General features: G+C 42.9%; 2 protein-coding genes across 3 annotated transcripts; one reads left to right on the top strand and one right to left on the bottom strand.

The window, feature by feature from the left end:
* The first annotated feature begins 1,397 nt into the window (after nucleotides 1–1,397).
* LOC110973520 (carboxylesterase 5A-like) lies at nucleotides 1,398–12,895 on the top strand. Its single transcript, XM_022224399.2, has 9 exons — nucleotides 1,398–1,860; nucleotides 4,349–4,508; nucleotides 5,255–5,332; nucleotides 5,865–5,983; nucleotides 6,645–6,812; nucleotides 7,237–7,477; nucleotides 7,915–8,281; nucleotides 9,473–9,645; nucleotides 10,653–12,895. The coding sequence occupies exons 1-9, from the start codon at nucleotides 1,507–1,509 to the stop codon at nucleotides 10,754–10,756; spliced, it is 1,764 nt and encodes a 587-aa protein (XP_022080091.2). The 5' UTR covers nucleotides 1,398–1,506; the 3' UTR covers nucleotides 10,757–12,895.
* Nucleotides 7,776–22,847, bottom strand: LOC110973325 (uncharacterized). 2 transcript variants are annotated; one of them, XR_015428110.1, is made up of 2 exons: nucleotides 22,545–22,847; nucleotides 7,776–8,207 (listed from the first exon to the last, which is right to left on the bottom strand). XR_015428110.1 is itself a non-coding variant. In XM_022224028.2 (2 exons), exons 1-2 carry the CDS (start codon nucleotides 22,685–22,687, stop codon nucleotides 19,586–19,588), a joined length of 1,212 nt encoding a protein of 403 aa, XP_022079720.2. In that variant the 5' UTR covers nucleotides 22,688–22,770; the 3' UTR covers nucleotides 17,485–19,585. The 2 variants fall into 2 exon arrangements, 1 of the variants encoding a protein (XP_022079720.2); XM_022224028.2 differs by lacking the exon at nucleotides 7,776–8,207 and adding an exon at nucleotides 17,485–20,654 and having other exon boundaries at nucleotides 22,545–22,770.
* Nucleotides 22,848–23,216: the final 369 nt, after the last annotated feature.

The raw sequence follows: 23,216 nt of genomic DNA, 5'->3' as shown, positions 1-23,216 counted from the left end.
ATGTTGGAGTTATCGTGGGCTTTACTAATAGCGCCGCAATAGGGATTAATCAACCCCTACCCGCGATGTCCCCAGACTAGCTGTCCCGGGACCCGTCTGTGGGCCATAAACAAAGCACTTCGTATAAAATTTATTTTACCCGACCGTTCATTATTCCAGTTGCCGTTACTTAGTGCCAATTATATTCAATAAGCAAGGTGGTAAGCAATAATCCTGGTCCTATCCCGGGAGCATTTTTTTTTCGACGGTCAAGTGGAACTTAATAGCTCCCTAGCGCTTGTTAACGCCAGCATCCTAGCACGCACTGGCCGATGCTAAAAATGAGCAAGCCTTATAGTTTGAAGCTTTCCCTGTAAATCCAGAATTCAGAGAGGATGAAATTGTTGTTTTGGTAGTGCATGACTGTTTTTGTCCGGAGTCTTTAACTTCAGTTATGGTAATCGCTGGAAGTGTTTTGAAAATAATGATAATTAATGCTGTCAGTTATCAATCGACAGAGGTACACTTAAAATGCCATGGATAGAATTATTGACTAAGTACGATTATGCAAGGAGACTGTCGCCATTAAACGAGCGATACAAATTAAGTACTTTATTCATAATCACTACAACCAATCAGACACAAATAACAATATATGCTGACTTTATAAGAAGCATTATCATTAAGGCAAAAATGGAGGATGTTCTGTCATTTTTGCCACTCAAAAACATTTACAGTTTTTTTCGGATGCTGAAGTCAAGACTATGCAGCCGAAGAAGGGAATATTCCCAATTGAACTTGATGGTCCTGTGGAAAGAATGGTTACTGAAGACGTCGAGACTGTCGTCGTTGCTGTGGTGCGGGTGAACTATATCTAAGCCAATTTCCCGTTCCTTCACCATGTTGAGTTTACGGCCCCCGCCCGAGTAAGTGGACAAAGCTAAAGGGGGACAAAATCGTCTACAATAATTATTAACGCGAGCATCCAATCGCCAAACGTTACGCGACGTTGTTATCATGAATTTTGTTCCCTTCTTTTCAATCTTCTGTGTATCATGCGCATGAAACGCGAAAAAGGCTTATGCACCTCCACTAACTGTTTTGTAGGGTTTAATTTTTTAGATGTAAAAATTGCGCTCAATTTTCATTCTGAAGTGGCATGGAGACATTTTTGATTTGCACGTAAATTGTGGATGATTACAGTTCCAATAAACACCACCTTTCACCGGAAACCGTTGTTGATCCTCAGGGGATCCGAGAGCCTTATCATGGACTGACCGGTTGGGTACAGCGACTATCAAACGAGGGGCTGTATTTAATCACCTTTACTTATGTAAACTCAACCATGCACCGCATACCGTACAGTATACGTACACACCCGTTTTATGATTGCGTGCAACTGTTCAGTACTTGGTTCACGCATGAGTAGCTTTTTACAACGTTGTCGCGTACCTGCTCTTCAAGGCCTGTGAGTATGGTCTCTATTTTGTATGGTAGACACAATCGGTGGAACATTTTAAATTTGTTATGGATTCCAAATCGTTCATATGTTCCATTTTCCTAACGCTCTTCGCATTTGTGGTGCTGGCCGCCACCCAGCCCACGGTCACAGTCGAGCAAGGAGTCGTGGTGGGCATGTCTGAGAGTTTCCAGGAGTCCCAGTTCATCGGCGTCAACAAGACCATTGATGTGTTCAAGGGGGTGCCGTTCGCCGAGCCGCCCGTGGGACCGCTGCGCTTCCAGCCCCCGCAGGCGAAAGGCTCGTGGAACGGTACATACAACGCCACGTACTTCAGGGATGCCTGCCCACAGACCAATTATGTGACCCAGTACAGCGAGGACTGCTTATATTTGAACATCTATGCACCTAGACCTGCTATAGTAAGTTAATATTCATCAAAGCTTGATCCATTGTCTTACAAAGACAAGTTACGGAGTCCTATAATAATGGAAGTAGGCTAACCCTGTCGGATATGGGACGTGGAGATTTTCTTGAACAATTCCAGCTTCGATGGGACGCCTAGTACACGTATGCGTACATGTAGGCCCTACACGTAGTTACCTAGAGGAGTTCCTTATAAGGATATGAAATTTTCTTCTCCAATGGTTTATTGGCCATCATAAAACAATAACATGTTCTCAAACGTCAACTTTATTGTGGAAAATATGGAAATATTTATGTAGAAAACACCTGGAATTTTCTGACAAATTGTAATACTCAGGGTAAGCATAATTACTATTAATAACTGGCGTTTATGACATTCGTATACTATGTTCATTGGGCGGATATCCAGCGGGGAGGATGGGGATATACCCCCTCCCCCCACACACACACTTTGGGGGCGGGCGGGGGATTACCAGTATCATCACCCCCACACTTTTCCGTGGTCTGCACCTCCGACTCTGCACTTGCCTGGCGTCATGATCTCACTGGAGATGGAGGATGTACATGTACTGAGCTTTGAGAATTCGTCCCCCCCCCACATGTGACAAGAAATCTCAGCCCGTGGTCATTGCAGTGTAGAAGCATCAACTGCTTATATACATGTAACTGCAATGGAATAACCGTATTGTTAGAGGAATTGGTTGATCATAATTATACACCACAGGGTTGGTTTAATGGTCGAGGAAGGAAATTATGGTCTTTCCTCCATGGGTAGATTGTATGCCGCAACAAGTTCTTAAACTCTACATCGGTGCTGACACGATGCACCTGACTAAACCAAAGAGGGACATGTGAAAACGCCATTCATGCAAAATTGTAATTAGCACAAGACTTGAGGGTACCATCAATTGTGCTCACACTGTCGTCTCACATTCTTACTACTAGAAACACATTTGCTTGCATAGTTTTTACAACTTATATCCTTTCGCACAGTGCATCTTGCATTAGCAACAAACGTTTGTGCCTCGTAATACGCACCAGCCGGTGCCTTATCAACCAATGGGCCACATTATGGGCTCTCGACCAATAGGAATAGCTAAGACGTTTTAGGTATCTATTAATAACACAAGACCCCTCCTTTTCGACTTCACAGTCGCAGTGTGGTAGTCGAGTATGTTGTTTTGTTTTATACCTGTAAATGGCGCTTTCTGCTACTCAGGCTACTTTAAACTATACGTTTAATCAGCGTCATATTGCGGAGTTAGGCAGAAGGTCCAGTTTTAGAGGCAGGACGAAATCGGAGCACCCGGAGAAAACCTGTGAGAGCGAGTATGGACTGGAAACCAAATGCACTTGAAGCCTGGGCCCAGCCGGGACTCGAACCCGGGCCTCATTGGTGCAAAGCGAGGAAAGAACCGCTACGCTAACACACTAACCCGCTCCCCCGATAGTGGAGTACTTTGGGGGTATGCTATACTTTTGGTTGATTCGTTCAGTGTGAGCAAACCTGGATTCCAGATGCACTGGATGCTAAATGCACAAAAAGACCACAAAAACGACAACTTTAAACTTATAGCAGGTGTGGAAACATTACATTTGGACAAAAGTACTCGAAAAGCACTAGGCCGAGAGGAGGATTTGCAAACTAGGGCCGCCCTTGCATGCGATATAACTGAAAAAGGTGATAAAACAAGAGTCCACAGTAACTATTGGATACGAGCAGGCAATGGTGGGGGTTGCAGATAAGCAAAATCTTAAGCCCTCGCACTTAACTTGGGCATCATCAGCGTCCATTCTTCTGATCCGGTCCTTCTAACCGGCTAAGCACATTGCTCATTCTCTTATTAATGCGGACGCGCTGTTCATAAACATAATACATGTATTATATGCAACACGCTCGCGTTCTAGAACTCTGCGTAGTCCTCAATTAGACACGTATGCACACACACTCCAGAAATGTACCAGGACAGTCGACTTTTTATTTCTATTGATTATAACGTGTGAAAGGAACATAAAGATCATTTATGTACTGTTGTAATGTTTGACTTCATGGCTTGGGCAAAAGTCAGAAATTATGTTTATTAGTCTTGAGCCAGGATGATGTTGTATTTTTTGGTAATTGTGCATATTAAACCGTAGCAGGACGCAATTTACAAGCAACCTAATTGTGGTCTCTGAGTTCTAACTGTCGAATAGAAATCCGAAGGGATCGATGCTTTGTGGTAGAATATTGATCCCTCAGAGAATCGAGGGCTTTGTGGAATCTATTAAATTTGGTGTCCGCAGAAACGGTTGAGGTTATACACATTGTTTTTCTTGGAGAAGAAGAGATGTGAAGTAAAAAAGCGGTCTTCAAACCAATTCGGGGCATGGTGCGCATCATTTTTTACAATCACCATATCACTTATGTTTAAGCTAGTTGCCTGACGTCATTAGGATTAAGCATAGATCTTATGCTGGTAGTGTTCCTCTTTTCCCTCGCAGTCTGGTGGTGCAGCCGTGATGGTTTGGATCCACGGGGGTGCGTTTGCCGTTGGGAGCGCCTCTGAGCCCAGCTACAACGGAATCCCACTGGTGGCTACAGGTGACGTCATCCTCGTCTCCATCAACTACCGCCTCGGCGTCTTTGGGTTCCTTAGTACAGGTAGACTCATAATTTACATGTATAACCTGCCGTGGAAATCGGCACAGTTTTTCATCACACTGTACGTGCAAGTGTCCATCTTGTGTCCACCCCACCCTCGCGACTTCAGGTTATGGGCTGGTACTTTAACTGTACTTTGCAAAGACCTAACGCGCAGCAGATGGAAAGTTTCGGTACTCCGTGCCAAAAGCCTTTCCACAAATCGCTGGCGTCGTTAAAACAGACATGCAGCGTATCGGCCTGCAGCAGGAGCACCCCCTCATCGGTTGAAAAGAGCCGTGTTTATGGATACTGTTCATTTTGTTGGTACAGACGCGACCGTAACGCGTGCTGTTCATAGTTGTTTGCGAGCCAGCGAAGTTTAGTGCCCACCAAAGGAGCCTCCGTTGCTTGGAAAACTGCGCGTGCGCCCTCTTTTGGGACGGTGCAGCTTGGGGCTCATACCCACAGGCCCTTCACCGTCAGTCCTTTGCGCCATACCGGTAGTTGGGGTAAATTTTCCGTTCCTAATGGGCGCATAAAAGTTGTATCATTAATCTGCTAAAACGTGCTTATTTTCGTGTCGTGTTTATTCCTCTATTCTCAAACTTCAAAACTGATATCCCCTAGAAAGCGGTAATAATGTTATCAGACCGTCGGCCATGAAAATGTGTAAAATCGATAAAACCATGTACATAACTAAATCTGACAGTATTTAACCTGTATCAGGTAAACTTTTGTATGATTGATTGTCGTATCTAATATAGGTGACGACGCCTTGCCAGGAAATTTGGGCCTTTTGGACCAAGTTTTGGCCTTACAGTGGATCAAGCAGAACATAGCAGGTTAGACAAAATCTTGCGATTTGGATATTGTATGAAAGCTTTTCTTTATCTCGTATTTTGCTCTTTTTTTTAGTAGAAATATTCACTTTATCTTCCTTTCCAAAGCAACTTGAGTGGAAAGAAATGTGCGGCACATCAGAAGCATTTTATGTACGAGGTCGTCTGTTTGATCATTTAACACGGAACGTGCAGTTGCAAAATTCATTAATTAAAAATAGAACGTTCAGGTAGACCTCATTACAGTAGATATTCTTCTTTCCATCACTGAGCATTGATTTCACCTTGACTGCCACGTGTCTGGTATGCAAATTTATGGTAATGACTTTCAGACGCCTGGTGGCGGCAGACACAACGGTCTTTTGGTTGATGTGGGCATGCGCGGCGTGCAATTCTACGCATGTGCGTTAGTTCTGAGCACACGCAAAACCGCGGAAAAGGACCCGTTTGTCTGCGTCACCATGCGCGACCATGCGTCTCAAAGTCTCCCATTTCTTTTATTTGTGATCAGTGATGCTTCTTTGCTAAAACACAGCCTTTGGCGGTGACACGGATCGTATCACGATCTTCGGCGAGAGCGCCGGATCAGCTAGCGTCAGTTGGCTGGTGCTGTCCCAGCTGACTGCCGGACTGTTCAACCGGGCAGTAATGCAGGTGAGAACGGAGGGAATGTGCTGGGGGTAGGTGACAAGAACGATTGTGCTTACTACCAACAGACCTTCATGCTTGCTGATCGGCCGGCTGACCGACCGACCACACCCTCTACCGGCAAATCGACCGGCTGGCGTGCTGGCCTCCCAATCGGCTAATGAGCAACAGCTTGACAAAGCAGCTGACCTGCTAGTAATAGGCCTACACATGTAAAAACTGATGACGTCACTCTGTGTTAACACGTGCACTTTCCTATGGAACCCGTAGGGTTCCACGGGCCACTGAGCCCAGTAGGAAAGTACACGTGTAAACGAAGTTTAGCGTCATCAATACCGAGGTCTATTCGACCGGTTGATGAGTCAACCGACCAAATGGCCGTTTGACCGACCAGACGTCCAATGGACTCAGACCTTCCATCTACTAGTGTAGAGCAATACCAAATCTATGATTTGGCCGACAGAGAGGAATATCTCCACTCACCGCAAAAACTCGCCATTTCTTCAACGTGATCGTAACGAGCCACAAAACCCGCAGTGAACATTAAACACAACTTAGAACTGTTCGCCCTCCTAAAACGAGAAGAGTTTTGAAATATTTCTAGCATGTATTAGCGAGTCAATCGTGTCAATTTTTTTTCTGACATAATGTTTGTATTTTTTGCTAGAGCGGCACCGCCTTTTCGCCTTGGGCTCTAAAGAAAGATGCCGATGCAAATCGAAACACGGCCTTTCAGCTCGGTCGAAACCTCGGCTGTGATTCCTCAGACAGCACGGCTCTGGTGTCATGCCTTCGGACCAAGAACATGTTGGACGTAAAATCGGCTGCAGATAATGTAATTACATTTAATCTGTCAAGAATCATTAAAGTTGACATAGAATTTACATTGCATATACACAGGGTAGCGAGCAAAATCCAGCACTTTAGCCAGTTGAAGTTACAATGTACATGTATGTCTTGATTTTGACGGTCACCCCCCCCCCTTGATTGGCTTGGATAGGAATGAGCTAGCTTTTTACGTATATATAGATACCAGGATATTGAGAACTCGCTACCAAAAAGGATTCAAAAAGGTCAACTATAGAGTACATGTACGTGTTTTCGAGTCATCCCGCGGAGTCAACTGAATAGTCAGATAAACATAGTAAATCAAGGACTGCACTCTTCTTGTTCAAAGCTGATACTGTTGAACCTTTGTTGAGATCGGAATGAACAAATGCTTACCTTTAATTGTCCACGTTTCTCTCGACACCTCCAAGCTCTTTTTTCTCGGCGCGCCAGTTATTGACGGAGCTTTCGTGGACGACACGCCGGACGACCTTTACACGGCTGGCCGCTACAGCCCTGCAGATATTCTGGTTGGCTCCATGGCAGACGAGGGAACGTTTTACATCGCCCTCAACCCTCTATACGCAGAGTACTTTTATTCCGAGGACCCACCCTTCATGAATCGGGATACCTGCCGCGAACTTATCAGCTACGAATTGACCTCCACCTTTGGTAAGCATAGACTTGATGCATATTGTGCTTTAAAAATGGTTGTTCAAATGACACACATCATGCCAATGAAGGGCACTTCTTCAGAATACAATTAAATACCCAAGTGCCAAGTATTTATCGAATGACCCAACCTGATTCTGTTTCTAGCCTTATCCATGGTCACTTAACATACTGCACTCGTGCACAGAGATGGATAACGAGAGTAGAATAACATATCACGTGGTAGAAGGACAACGTTTACCCATAGAGGTAGAAATGGTGTACCCGGCCGGTTGGGTTTTGAAATCGAGGCAAGAAATAAAGCAATACGGTTCTTGGTATTATTGGACAAAGATCAGCTTTAACTTATGATGGCTTTAACTTATGATGGCATAGCCCAGTACTATTCCTTGGCATAACCGATTATAATATTTTCTCCTACCCCTCTGTACATATAGGTGGTTCCAATCAGCAGATAGTCGACGACATCATGGCGCTATACAGTGATTCACAGACGTCGGACTATTTCCGTTCCTTCGTCAACTTCTACACGGATTACGCCTTCGCTTGCGGGGCGAACCGGGCAGCCAGCGTGCACGCCCAGGCAGGCGACGCAGTGTTTCTGTACCAGGTCACCCAGACGCCGAGTGTGTCAGTGTTTGACGACGACAACGGGAACGGTCCCGGGTGGCTAGGGGCAACCCATGGTGAGGACATCACGTTCGTCTTCGGTACGGCGTTCTCACGTGGGCTGCAATTGACAGACGAGGAGAAGGAGCTCTCAGTCAAATTCATGAAGTATTGGACCAATTTTGCCAAGACTGGGTGAGTTGAGCACACAGCGTTTTGGTGGGAACGGGAGACTTTGCTGAGACGCTGGTGGCAGCTGACATACCGGACATCCCTGTTCGCAGTCTTGCGCATATTCAGAACTACGCAGGCAGTGCAACGCCGGCATGCACAGAACTGGTAAAATTGACCGGTTTGTTTGCTTCCACCAAGTGTCTCAAAGTTTCCCACTAGAATAAAGTATTTTGCTCGTAGAATTCCATAATGGTCCTCAAATCATGTTGTGTGCCGGCCTTAGGCGTACTTTATCGCAGTTGTAGGACTAATTTCATACCGAAAACCGTTTATACAGTTTGGGCCCTATGGGGTGTAATTCACCGACCAAAAATAAGTCATTAATGCGGTGGCACCAAACTAGTGGTACACGTGCGTTGCATTATGCTTCTTGGACCAATAGGGTGTCGTGATTTGCCAAAGGCAAAGAATGTGCATGTGAGTGCGGTACCACCTGTGGCATAGCGTGAGACGTTACGTGAGACAATATGACCGGCTGCATTCGAATCTGTTGTCTGAAGTTTGGTCTATCGCGCCACCGTAGCCGTAGCCGTTGCCGTGGAAGCCCGGTGTGGACACGGCTACATTTTGTAGTGCTGGAATGCACATAGTGATCAATTAACCTACCCGAGTTCGGGCGGCTTATTCTCGTATGTTCAGGAACAGCTTGATTTGTTGTTCGTGGGTCGGCCGCTCGAACGCCGGGAACGTACAACCGGTTTATCGTGCAAGCAACATGCACCATGGCGACGTCCTTGTGCATTCTTCGATAGTTATTGTTTGCATAACTGGGCTAACTTCTTTTCCATTAAACAAAATCATATTTTTCATGGAAAATTATTATGTCAATTTCGCAAAACTTTCCATTGCATTCAGCTTTGTAAGCCATCTCGATAGTTTTTGCAGCTTTTCAAAAAGCAAATCTCACGAATTTTTCCGTGTGTTCGTGTAAAACTCAGACGAGGAGGTGGTGTGTGAACCTGTTCCGAGGAAAGTGTTCTTGGGTCATGTTCTCGCCATTCGAGCGCAAGAACATGAAACCCGTGTCAAGAACAGGCCGCCCGAGCTCGACTTTAATAATTTAGAGTAGTAGGCCTATTCTCAGAATTACACCAACGTGGATGGTTTATAAGTAGTAAAAAACACCATGGACATGTTTTTCATTTGAAAAAGGAACCCTGGTCTGAACACCAACGCTTCCCAGCCGGAATCGGGCAGCGACTTCTGGCCACTTTTCAACACCACATCCTTAGACTATAAGATTCTCAACGTGAACCTGGCCACGGGTAGCGCCCTCAAGAGAGACGTTTGCAAAACTTGGAACAACGATCTGTTCCCACGCCTGGGTAAGGCCCTCGAAGTAGCGTGACTGGGTGCCGTTTTACTTAATTCTGGGTTCTTGTTTATTGAACGTAGACGCTCCCATGTCTTCATGCCAGTTTCGAAGCAACCCTTACACCTGTATTATTTTATGTCTTGGACACATATACATATACATGTATACTGTTTTAGTGGCGGGTTTTGTATTTTGATGTTTTTAGAATCGGGGGATTTTCAACTTTTCATTAATTGCTTTTTCGGTTGAACTGACGGCCAGCCATAATTTTACCAGTTTTGTTAGTAAACATTGCCACTATGATGTAGAAAGTGCGTATCCAATTACATGTGCTCACTTTGCACTAGTTGCTGAAGGTATTAAGCACTCTGCTGCATACGGGTTTTGGGGTGAAGAGGGTGCCAATTAGAGTTAGACAGCAAGATACTGAAGAGGGGAAAAGCCATAATCATTGTTCCCTTACAATATACATGTAGACCTATTGGGGAACATGCTTCTCCGGCCCTAGCCTAAAATGTTCGTCTACATGTGTGTCTGTTGGAGAGAGTAATGGTGTATACGTACGGCAATATCTGTTAGCAAAGTATAAGAAATCGAAACGTTTGCATAATAGGCCACTGTTTTGTTGTCTAGAACTTGTATGTGGGCGGCCTTAGTTTACAGAAATGTCCCCATTTGGATGGTTTTCGATTTTTCCTTTGAATTCGTTTAAACTGGGCATTGTCCCATTAAGGTTAAAAAGAATAGGACTTCCCTGTAGTATTAATAGTGCGTGTGTTAATAACTGGCGTTTTGATTGTTGCATGGGATTTTCAACATTTTGTGAATTATGTTCTTTAGTTTGCCGACTGCCAATTGTAGTCTTAGCAGCCATTCGAACTTAAAACACGACTGTGATGTCAAGAGAGCAGACCCTCTCAGTGCTTATATCCGTAACAGAGTTAACAGACTATACTGCAGTCCATTAATCAGTATAATTGATCTTTGTGTAATCGATAATTTTTATCCTCTCCGCAGATGAATTGGATACGGACAACGGCGCGGCTGGAGTTTATGACAGTGTCGGAAAATTCCTGGTACTGACGATTACGTTAGTATCATCGTTTGTGTTCCTCGGGTAAAGTTCGGCTCTGCGGATTCCCACATCGGAAGCATCACAATAATGGGTCTTCAACTGTTCGATGTGAAAAGTGTGAACAACGCACGACGGCGTACATAGCGCACCGTGCGTATTGGCCTAGGTAAAGGCGCCTGTCCATAATGCTCGTCAACACTTGCGCGAAGCATTGCGTATCCTTCGAACTCGCTCCCGGCGCGCACACCTGTGTTATGTTAATGGGGTCGATTTTTGTGTCCGTGAAAGTGTAACAACACTTCGTGTATGCAAAGCACCCAAGAACGTACATATGGAAAGGCGCATTAAGGCTGCATCTGAATCTTCATCTGTTGAATATACGCAGGTACACGCTATACACAATATCAGGTTTTGTTGTCGCTCTGGAAACCCGTTTCGAACACGGTTTATCATAGTCGCCTCGACTTTGTCCCTTAATGTGGTGCGCGTTTCCCTTGATTTATAAACACAGTGAACCCCTTTAAAAGGCTTCACGATATCTTGAATCGCTTTTACTCTTTAGCAAGCAAATGTTCCAGTGATAGTTTTTTCTTTCTTAATTTCCCCATAATACCTTGTAATATAAGACGTAAGAGAGGTATGCCTACTGGTGTATGGTTGATTTGGAGACCATTTGTAAAAACAAATCCAAACCAAAAAGACCCCGTAATTTTATGTTCTTGGAATACTAATGTTGAACCCTGCGTTACTCATAAAGTCCACTTTAGGAGACCGCGCCTTCACCTCAGCAGCACCTAGGTTGTGGAAGCCTTGCCCTCGGACATGAGATTTGACCACTCATTGTGTTCTTTTAAAACTAAACTTAAAAACTTTCAAGCATTTGGTAATTCTAAATCCTTGTATCGCTCTTAACTTTTGGGGAGGGACCTAATGCTGTATGGCGTATAGTATAGAATTTCATTCGCTCATTTTGTGTGTGTTTTTAAGTTATACTGTGTAGGTTACATGTATTTACAAGTTTAGATATGGGTTCTTTTTAGTTAGAACATTTATATACAGCTAATGATACTTTAGTTGTTTCATTTCAGTTATAATTTTCTTTTTTGGATTGTCGTGTGTTGGTCTTTTTTATATTAATCTTGGTTACTACTTAGTTACTATTTTTAACTATGTAATGAATTACGAACAGGTGTGTCCTGGAGAAAGCACAGCATAAATTCAATTATTATTGGTGGTAGTATTATTAAAGTGGCCTTTGACTGATGCGAATCACTGCTGGCCTAGGAGTTCTGATTGCCTCATATTACTGTAATTAAAAAGAATGTATTTCGGTAGTCTTACATGCCGTTTACGTTGTTTAGCTTTTAGACACTTATTTAAAATTTGCACATCCGATCAGAAAGTTTTTTCTTTCCAAAGGTTTTTGCATTATTATGAAAAGTGACATCATGAATTTCGCTTAAATAATTGGTCTTATCTCACTCGAGTACATGTAACTTTTGTTGCTGTACTTGGGTTTGCAATTTGAACTTGAAAAAAAAGTTGAATAATTTGGATAATGTGAAAAAAGGTGTCACTTTGAAATATTTGATTAACCTGAGTTGTCTGTGCGCGCCTTATACGTAGTTTTGTAATGTTAGACACATAAAATAGCGTATAAACCCCCAAAGTAATGAGTACGTGTATAGTTATGCCGTCTTTAGTAGGTCAGCGCATAATGGAGTCAAGTATTACCAACTCTGCAAAATTCTATTGACAAGTTGACATTATTAAGCCACTTGGTGTCAATTTTCAGTCCATCACCCCAGCTCCATAAACGTTCACAGCATGTATTGTTTTATAAAAGGTTAAGAGGTTTCAAAATGTATATAAACAACTTCAGGGAATTACTGTCAATTTACACTTGTAAATTAAGTCATTTCTTCTTGCCGGCAATGTTAAATTTTGGGTAAGAATGGCTTTAAAAACACATATAGAAATGAAGAATGCCTGCTTAAATTAGGGGCGGATTTTAAGGATATACCTAAACCAGGAAATTGCGGTGCCGTAGACACTTTTGGGACGCCGAGCAGATGTGGATTTTGAGGCAAGCCTAGGGTACACTTTCTGGCAAGAGGGGCTCGATGCAGCTTGTAATTAAAAAAGGACCAGCTTGTCACTGGACACTTCCGATGGCCCCTTTCAATGGCAGACACCAACTGAGTGTTATTTTGTATGGAGTTCACGCCACAACGCTCACCTCCATTGGCGGGAGCCACTGCACAATGGCCGGCGGGAGCGTTACCATGGTTACCAGATTCCTCAGCATGCAGCACCTTGTGCACGTATTCCCCTACCCTCTGCCACATAATAATGAGCAAGTAACACCCCACCATCTGAAGTCTTCTTAAGATTCTTCCCCTCCTTGAAAATGATGAATAGGCCTATCGGCATATTCCTTTAAAGCGTTCTCCGCTTCGCCCCTCTGAAAAGTATTGGCTTTGACAGCTGTCTCAGTTTTTTCACAAAACAACTCGTTCGGGAAAAATACAGCACTGACAAATATACAGAATAAAAAATTGGTTGCAGATGGTTGAGGACATCTGCTCAATAACTGCTAAAAATAGCGTGCAGATATTCATGATGAAACATAGTCAGCGCTGTAAACGACGGATCGTGAACGATTGTCGAGTGATTCGAGTTCAAGGCTTTTGAGGCTGTTTCGCGGCCCGCATTAGGCAGTTCGCGGTCAGTCCAAAGAAAGGGTAGGACGGAGATTTTCGCAACTTGACAACTGTGCTTGCAAGAGAAAGCCCAGCCAGAAATGAACTTAACACGATGAGCCGCTTGTGACGGCAATTTTTTTTTTGTTTTGTTTTGTCATGTTTTTATTTGCCTTTTTCGTTAACGGCGTGACCTACGAGGAGTGCAGAAAAACAGTGCCGGTTGATGGGTGGGTGACAAAGACGGATCGGGGGAGGGATGGGGGGGAGCAGCGGGCGCATGCTCTTTCCCCCGAGGAACCCCAAATTGACAATGAGAAAAGGTGATTTTTGGAGTCTATTTCATTCCCCGTCCAACAACGAAGTCTGTAGTGCCCTCCTTAAGACGTTTCTAATCAAAACTTGGCAGCCAGCCGAACTCCAATCACTGACAAAATGGGAGTCAAGATGACATAGCTCTGTATGTGGGTCCGGCGCTTTCATATTTGGTCACACTGGATGACGATGTCATTGACATGAAGAAAAACTGCATAACAAAACAAGAAAACACTAAGAGCTGCGAATAAGTGCACTATTACTACACAACAAAAACACATGCATGAGTTCTCTCCCCTCTTTCGAGCGTGAGAACAAGAAACCCGCGTCAAGAACAGGCCGCCTTATCTCGACCCATGAGTGTGAAGCATGGTTCTCAGATTACCTGTCGAGAGAGGGCGCTATTAAGAAATACAGTTGGAGCAATGTGAACATAACAAAGGCCGTGTCCGAAATGGGCTTCCAGAGCTACGGCTATAGGTCTATTGTCTACGCATCTTCACGCATTTCCAAAGGAGCAAAGACCTAGACCTAGCTCTAGACTAGAGGTTCGGATGCAGCCAAAGTTACAGCCCCAAAATGTAACCTGCCCTCCCCCCGTCCGCTAAACTTTTCATATTTTCGAAGTTTTCTCTTTATCCCTCTCTCAGAAATGTTTTCAAGAAGTAAATTCTGGGTGCACAACTTACAAAAAATTGTGCACAATCATGAACTATGTCTTCCCTCGATGACATCACAGTAAAAGCGCCCTGGATTGTTGACGAAAGCACAGATAAATCTAAGTGCGTGTTTTTGCATGCGCTTTACTAAATGGGAGTGTAAGATAGTTTTCACACATTTAAGAAGAGTACAAAGTTGAAGAAAAACTGTGCCTAAGAAAACGCGCTGATGTGAAATCCCTCTATTGCGCACACCAACAAAAGCACAGGTTTTGCCGACCTAACTCGGAGAATTGGGCGTTTCGCAAGAATGGTATGTCAGTTTTTCGCAAAACTGTTGTCAAAATAACCAAAAGATGTTAAAAAAAAACAACAGAAAACCAGTGACTATATCGAAGAGTTGGCGTTCCAGCCGGGTCCTTTTCGGGTTCGAAAAATAGTTGCGAGCGTATTGCAAGCACTTGGAGTTTAATACTCCTGTAGGAAATATTCTCAGTGTTTTTAGTAACTTATTAATCTCGCCGTAGATGATCTAAAGGCAGTCAGAATGTTTATTTGCATGCCTCTAACAAAATGCTTTAAACTAGAATGCCTTATATTTGTCTTATTATGTTAACAAAACCCAACGAGCTCTCACACTGCAAAAACTGGGGTGTTATATTTAACACCTCCGGTGTTATCAGAGGACTGCACCAACACTTTTCACTGTTGTTAAAGTTTGGGTGTTATTTTGTGTCACTTTAGCACACTCCAGTGTTTTGTAACATTTATAAGTGTGCGAAGTAACACCAACAGTGTTAAAGTAACACCGTATAATGTCGTCATCTGATAACACCAAAAAGTGTCGATTTTAACACCACCATTTTTGTAGTGTAGTATCTGCTTACAGGCTGTTCATTACGTTACATTGGAGCTTTTACCTATAAGATATTAGGCAACATATGTAAAAAAAAAAGTATGCTGAGTAATTACTTGTTTGCAAGTGATGCGAAATCGGTTGGTGCCGTCTTTCATACATCAAAAATGCCGCTTCTACTATCCCTTCTACTCAACCTGCATCCTACTTGGCTTACTCTGCAGCTACCCGCAGAAATGCATAGTTCCATAATTCCATTACCTTTTATTTTCCAAACTCGTAACTAAATTGAAAGTGAGATAAAATTTTGAGAGTTAGAATCTGAAAAACTCACTGCGTATGACATCAACTTAATTGAACTCTGTTACAGATGAATAGGTGTGTGTGCTCTGATGAATAATTTGTGACTAAGCTTAGCTTCATGTGGTGGGCCACATTAAAACAAGAAGTAATGACTGGCAGGGTGAACGGCATGCAATGCAACCATAAAATAGTCGGGGACAATTCCCTTTAACAGTCTACCGTATATATAAAATAGATTCAGGAAACATGATCAAGCGCTGCGCCCCTCATACGAATGAGGCCCATCCCATCCATGTCCTTGTCCTGTGCATTTCCGCGCAGGGAAGATATATCCACTCGGATCAGGGATGATTTCGTGGCGAGCATACCATGCACCATTCAGTGCCGGCACAAATGGACAGCTGGCGTTGGTGAGGCGAGCAACAGTCTAAATTATTCCAACAGTTGCTAAATTATTCCAACAGCCATGTACAGACGTTAAATCATCCCACTCCCGTCCAGACTTCATTGATAAATCGATTGCAGAAGCTGTTAGCACACATGTACATCGTCACCATAAAACACAAGTGGAGATGTTAATAATATTAATGCCATCTGGAAGCTGGAGACGCTTACTCACAGGAAAACGGTTTGCTTATTGGCAAAATGGAAATGCGTGACCACAAAAGCGTAAACTCAACCATCAAAATAAAAAGCCAAAGTAAAAATAAAAACAAGAACACGCAACCAACACCACAAAGAAACGACAAAAACGTCCCAAAGTCAAGATACAGTCTCAAATCCAAATCTTCATTCTCCTGAGCATAATCCTAAAATCCCCCCCCAAACAAAAAACAGAAAAATGCAGTGTGTTATTTCTTCAGCGTGTTTTTCTGATTATGTCTCGCATAAAAAGGCAAAATACAGATATCACACATGAAGAAGCATTTACGAAAATTCACTCCAATATTTGATTGAAAAGACAGTAATGAAAGCTATGAACATAATCTTATAAATGAATACACCTGAACTCTAATGTTTGAAGCTGTTTTAAACCTTTTAGGGAGACTGGAAAACGCTCCAGTCACTCTCCTACTCAATATGTCACCATTTATAAAGCAGCTTCGGGGAAGCCAGTCAATACAATTGCTCAGTTAGGAAAATTTGAGTTTGATCAGGTGTTTAATAGATTAGGTGATCTGGAGTTTGTAAGGTGTGTTGAACAGAAAAGCCAGTTTTGAAGCAACCCTTACACCTGTATTATTTTATGTCTTGGATTTTTCTTTACTTACTACTTCGTTGCATTTTTTAGTCGTTTGGAGAACCACAGATTAACAAAGATAAAGATGGAGATTGGCAAAAAGCAAGGGCGTTAAAAGACAAACTAAACTGAATAAAACCAAAACAAAAGTAGCCATTTGCTAAAAGCTTTTCGCTTTGATCACATCAATGAACTGCCAGTGTATACCCTTTGCAAAATCCCTAAATGGAGAGCGTTGTAGAAATAATGCACCGCAGACAAAAACCTTCATTTGCCTTAAGGGCGCCATGTTTACATTATTGTAAAACGCTTGTACCTTTTTCGCAATTCGGTTGGTTGAGAAGGGTCCCCCTCCCCCGATAAAAAAATGGCGACACCACGTCTCACATGAATCGTTTGTTCGTAAGTGCACAGGTTGCTTGCATGCTGGTTGGCCTTCACGTGAAACGTGGGCAAATGTGCCCTTTATAATAGAACAAATTGTGTCCACTTACCATTCAGGCTGATGTAATTGTACTTTGACATTTTCACTCTCCAGCTTAACATAATTTTTTCAGATGCTATTATTTAATTAAAAGAAATGATTATACGCGGATTCAAAGTTCACATCTGTTTCGAAATGCCCGGAGCCCGAACCTTGGATAAACAAGCGCGCACGTATACGGCCCAGATTGACTTCATTAATTCACGAACACGGTGTGCATCAACATTGAGACTGTTTTCTTAATCAAGATAGTACCGACAGTTATTTTTTCATAGACAATAGATTAATTAGTTCTTCCTGAACAACCGTGAAAGGCCAGTTTGATGGTTCTACTTATCGTCACAAGACTCAGCTACAACTAATATAGGAGCCTCCGTCTATGGAATACAGAATCTTATAGCGTAGCGACAAAAACTAAATAAAGAATTAAAAAAACAAAGCACTTTGAATTGTAAAAATATTTTGATTGTTTCATGTTTTGCAGTCATTTTACACTTTTGTGCGACTGACATCACTTGTTTTTGGCTGAATAAAAGCACACAGCTGGTATGTTTTCAGAATGGTACTCATAACCTACAAACATTTTCCACCCTCGATCTCGAAATCGTTCAATTTTTTAATTATGCGTATTATATGCTATTGGTACATATGGAATCAGAAATCAGCACAAAACCTGCTTAATTGGGTTCAGGAAACTGTCTATTTATGACTGAATTCCGGGTCAACACCCTTACAAATTTGCAAACAGTGCCAAGTTTTAAAGTGATTTTGAAATTTACGTGAAATCGTTTTAGAAGAGCTTATAAAGTACATAATGTACTCAATATATTATAAGCACGCATCACTTATTTTCGTTGGGATGTTGGTCGAGAAGAACGAATTTTATTTTATATACATAAGCAGCCCGATGTTTTAACATAATAAATGCCGCAAGTGTAAGGGGTCAGCAAAAACAATGAAAGAACATTACACCGTCGACAGTCAAATTACGTAGGCAGAAAAGAGAGCCGTATAGTTTATTGCATACGTTCATGACCTGGACTGGTTATATTTGTTTTTTACCATCGCTTTCAATTATTATTGTTATTGTTTAAATTGGGCTCGAAATGCAAACGCCAACAAATTCATACAACCCAAAGTAGAGCATATTCTCTAACATTAGTATATCCATGAATCAGCGAAACAGGAAGAAATTCAATTGCACAAATAACTTTGATCAATTTCGAGACGTTTGAAAATTAGTTTTGGACACGGGAACGCAGTGTCGGAAACGGTATACCACCATAAGTACACTAGGCAAGCTTTAGCAACAAATACGGTATTTTTCCAATGCTGAAAACTGTTTGTAAGCCACAATATCGGAATACATTCCTGATTTTCGAGCCACGTAACAGATTCGTCAAAATGTGTTGAATGGTTCCACGCATTTCGGAAAAAATTCTAGCTATAGGCCTAAATCTGCCATTACAATTTACCGTTTTATTTTGAAACCGAAAATAATGACAAATTTGACTCAGGACATGACTTTGACATGGCATATGGCGGCCGCACAGAGTAATTCTTGGGTCGACGTTTTAGTATTAAAAAATGAGAATTTGTTCATGCTTTCGCCGCGAACCCTAGATGAGAGAATCTACGACTGGAACAACCGCAGCAATAGCTATATTTTTTTTATCTTAAAACAACTGCATAATATTATATTTCGCAAAGTGGTTAGCACGCATTGCACTGCTGTACGTTGTAAATATAAATATTTAACCCTTAATGAGCCAGACCAGAATTTCCCCTTCAACTGCTGCACTGCTGTACGTTGTAAATATAAATATTTAACCCTTAATGAGCCAGGCCAGAATTCCCGCTTCAACTTTCTCTCCAATACCATTGCAATGTATGTGTCTCTTGCGCCAAGCCTTTCTTGTGGTCATTTTAAACATCAATTGTGTAACAATCAGACATACCATTCTCGGGAAAATCCTATTTAATCAAGAAGAGTAAGGCAAAAATGAATACTTTTTCCGATTTAGCGTGTTTAATGTACGTAAACTGGCACACGTGAAGCAACGGCCAAATTGCTACAACGACAAAATCATTATCTTGAATTGAAATGAAACATAGATATAAGTAGTGGAAAATTATCTGGATTCAAAAAGAATGGACACGGTGGTACCGGTACAGCCAAGTTCTTAAATTAAGGATTCCGCCCCGGAAGTGGGATGTAACAGCATCATTTACTTTTGAAACTCAGTGAATTAAAACAAAAATAAGATTTCGTGTAGTTTGCACAAAGGATACAGAAGAATCAGATTTGGTTCACAGCTACGGAGGCCGGCAAGAGTCACATTTGTAAAGGTTGGTAACAATGGGTTCCATACTTCTGTCCTCCATGGTCATTTCCAGCACTTCCTGCGTGTCTTCGCCCCAGTTCTGAAGCCGCGCACCCCAGTAGTGGTTCATTCGCAGATCAGTTTCAGGCAAAATCTTTCTGGTCCCGTACTTCAGTGAATTGTGGTGTATATCAGGCCATCTCACGGCGGCTGGCCTGTACACAGGCTTGACCAAGTGATTTGCGGGCTCTTTGGTCCGCCTCCAAATCCTGTCAATTAGGATCGGGTGTTTGGCGACGTCAAGCGGTTTGCCAAGGTAGAGAAAGTTCTGCATGCTGAGCTCGGAGATGCTGGCCGCTGTGGGCGAAGAGGTGTCGAACTCCCGCAAGTACCGGGCGAGAAACCCGGGCTCGCGGTCGGCCGGCAGGAACGGGTACTCATCCATGTCGACCCCGAGCTGCCAAGAGCTGAGGTTCCCCCAGCGCTCGAGGCAATCAAGGTAGGCGCCGGCCTGGGTCCAGCCTAGAGAGAACGGTGTGGCTCGGTGGTGCCAGTCCGTGTACGTCAGGAAGCCGCTGGCGATGAAATCCTTCAGGCCTGCTTTCTGTGACTCGTTCTGGTATACGTAAGCGTCGTACAGATACACATGGTCTCCACCGGCGTAGCTGATGTACCGCAGCCACTGGATGAGCTCGCGGGTGCTGAGCTTCGCTTTATCCTTCCAGTCGTAAATTCGGACAGATAGCACGGCCGTGAGAAAGTACGGCTTGGAGTTTTTTTTGCCGCTGTCGTCGGTCGGCACCTCGGCGTGCGTCGTTCGCTTAATAATACCGCGAAAGGGGAACCCGTGGCACCAGTGCGGGCAAGGAGCAGCAATGCTGTTAGACGGCCTTGGCCTGTCTTGTCCCAAAACGGGCTCGTCCCGGTTCACAGCTCGGTCATCGCTCTTGTCTGGGTCCGCATAGACCCTGGTACCTGCGAGCCTTACTGCAAGCCAGAAATTCACCAGAGCTACAGACAGGAGAAGAGGAAGAAGGCACCTTTTCGGGGTCTTCTTCAAGCTGAGGAAAAGAATGACCATATCTGGTTTTCAAGCAGTGTCCGAAGCTTTTGGTGACCTGATGGCTCTGTGCAAGACCATACTATTCTTTTCAAAAAATCGACAGGCTTTTCTTCTTCAACGTAGAGTTTTCCTTTATGGTTGACAAATGGTGTAAGGCGCTATCAAGCAGAGTCATTACAAGTCGGAAATTGATGATTTACTCATGGTTTCAACTGCCGACATTAACGCTATTCGAAGGCTTCAACATTCCAGCGATACTGACAGAATAGCTGAATGCCTGTGTAAGAAAATACGCAGCTACTGCATGCTATTTTGGTTTGAACCCAGCAGAGTGTTCCAGTTCCTATAATGCTGGCAGTTCACAGCAGTCGACAAGAAACGTCAAGTGCAAAGTGCAATGGAGTATTTATTTTTTTGGTATTAAACGATCTGTTTATGGTGCGACATGTACATGTAAGTTCACCCACTGTAAAAGTAAACAAACTAGTTAACTGTGGTGTTCAACTGCAGTTAAGTTGCACGTTGCAATCACAGGCAATAGTGTATACGGCATCCTTCATCGCGCCGTGTACGCTGGTGAAGTGTCTCTTTGTAGATGTTGTACGTCCGCAAGCAGCAGCCGCAATGAAGGCATTATGCTATAGCGCCACGCCAGTTACACTTTAACCCGATGTTCCGTGCTTTCAGTAACCAACAGCGACTTCGCCTTCGACAGCAGAGACGAATTTGCGGCGGGAATGGGCGATTGTTTGAATCATCGCAAAATTAATTTTGACGCCTTTCGTGTGAAGTAGGAGAATGCTGTGGATGCAGTAAGACAGTCAGTCACCTGTCCGCAACTTAGCAGGAAAAATATGTTGCCTGGGTCAGCTGAATCGTTATCTAGGATTTCACAGACGGCGAAGTTTAAAGCGCACACCCGTGCGGCTCGTTCTTACACATATGCATGATATTTTTAAACAAGGGACAAAATGCAACACATCGCGGCGGAGCGAAACGGACCGTTTTCCGTTTCCGTCCGCCTGACAGTGGGAACGATAGATCCTTTATTTACATACACTGACGGCCATAAAATTTGCAAAACGCTCACCATTGGCTGGCAACAACATTTGCCTCAACACACACTTTCTGTTTCACGTGAGGCATTTTCACTTAATATTTAACAGACACATTTGCTATTTAGAGATTTGCAACTGTTGTGCCAGACTTTTTAAACATTGCGCAAAACATTATTTAGTTTTGTTCTCATCAGCCATGCATGGTCTTGGAAACAAGGTTAATTGTTAAATTGAAAAGGTTAATTATCAAAGTCTGCGCTTGACATGTAAAGTAGAAATTAAATGTTGAGGGCGATTGCTTTTCGTAAGAGACAATTTTGTGCAACTTCATAGTCTTAATATATAATTATATTAACCTAATTTATCTTTCTTTTTGGTGACGAGGTGTTTTGAAAGTTAATTGTATTAACGTTTAAAAATGAGCCCTTTGGTATTTCAACAGCGCATGGCTAAACCCAGGCGCGTCTGAAGTTATTTGGGAAGAGGAGCCCGCACGCATGACAGTCTGTCTATGAGGGTGGATATATGCACTTTATTATGACCTTGCCTTTTCGTAATACAGCGAACTGGCTCATAATAGAGGGATCCCAATACGACGCTTTTAGCGTCGATCTGCGTACTTCCGCGTTTGAAAACGAGGCTGTATGTGTCAACTTCAATTCTTAATACGATCAGACGATTGAAAGTAAGGAGTCAAGACACAAAACACATAAAGGTATGTTAAAGTCAGACTGTTCAGGCTGCAAATTTTTGTGAAAGAGTCTTTCAGGATGACTCGACACGAAAAATCAAAAGAAAAAATAACGGCAATTTACCGCGAACTAACGTACCTGCGATGGTCGTGTATCTGCATGTGCAGTGGGCGTGGTTTAAAGTGGAGTGGCGTCACACTTCGAAACAGATACTGCACGTACATGTACTGTGTCGACTCCGCTGGCGCGCGATCAAGTCCAACCATGGAGGAATAAAACATGGTACAGCACAGGGAGTGTCGGTTTCGATGCAGATATGCGCAGACGTAGACAGCGTTAATGTGAAATGAGAGGGCGCTGTTCTTGCGACGTCATCCACCAAGAAAATGATGCACTAAGCCCATGTAATCGGTTTACGGTTTTTTCTCGGCTCAAGATTTGGAAAACAATGTGCGCTCATTGAAAAGATTTATGACTGGGTTCATACACGTGTACTTACGTAATAATGAAGAGAATTACAAAATAATAATAAACAGAAGGCTTTGTGTTCACAAATCAATGCAACACTCCGGTTGTCTCCCTGGAATTACAATTTGCAAAAGTTATAAAACTTAAAAGGCATTAAGATACCCTTTTTTTCATCTGGAAACTTGAATATAGGTTTAATCGAAACTCAAGGATGCATTGTCTTCGGTGTCAAAGGGAGGTTCGCATTGCATAGACCTCGTAAAGGTAATTTGTCAGTTTCTTTTGTTGTTTGATTATATTTTTTAAAATTATAGATCGAGAACTTCTAAAATTATAGATCAG

The sequence above is a fragment of the Acanthaster planci genome, linkage group LG17 (genome assembly GCF_054643075.1).
Source record: "Acanthaster planci isolate LZ-2023a linkage group LG17, COTS_SCS, whole genome shotgun sequence".
Taxonomy (NCBI): domain Eukaryota; kingdom Metazoa; phylum Echinodermata; class Asteroidea; order Valvatida; family Acanthasteridae; genus Acanthaster; species Acanthaster planci.
Note: the sequence above shows the minus strand (reverse complement) of the source record. Positions and strands in the feature narration are given on the sequence as shown.

Coding starts and splice junctions, on each gene's coding strand:
- LOC110973325 (XM_022224028.2), bottom strand. CDS start 22,687: ATGTTTTATTCCTCCATGGTTGGACTTGATCGCGCGCCAGCGGAGTCG. Junction 20,655..22,544: donor CAGATACACGACCATCGCAG/GTACGTTAGTTC, acceptor TCTTTTCCTCAG/CTTGAAGAAGACCCCGAAAA.
- LOC110973520 (XM_022224399.2), top strand. CDS start 1,507: ATGGATTCCAAATCGTTCATATGTTCCATTTTCCTAACGCTCTTCGCA. Junction 7,478..7,914: donor CGAATTGACCTCCACCTTTG/GTAAGCATAGAC, acceptor CTGTACATATAG/GTGGTTCCAATCAGCAGATA. Junction 9,646..10,652: donor CGATCTGTTCCCACGCCTGG/GTAAGGCCCTCG, acceptor TCCTCTCCGCAG/ATGAATTGGATACGGACAAC.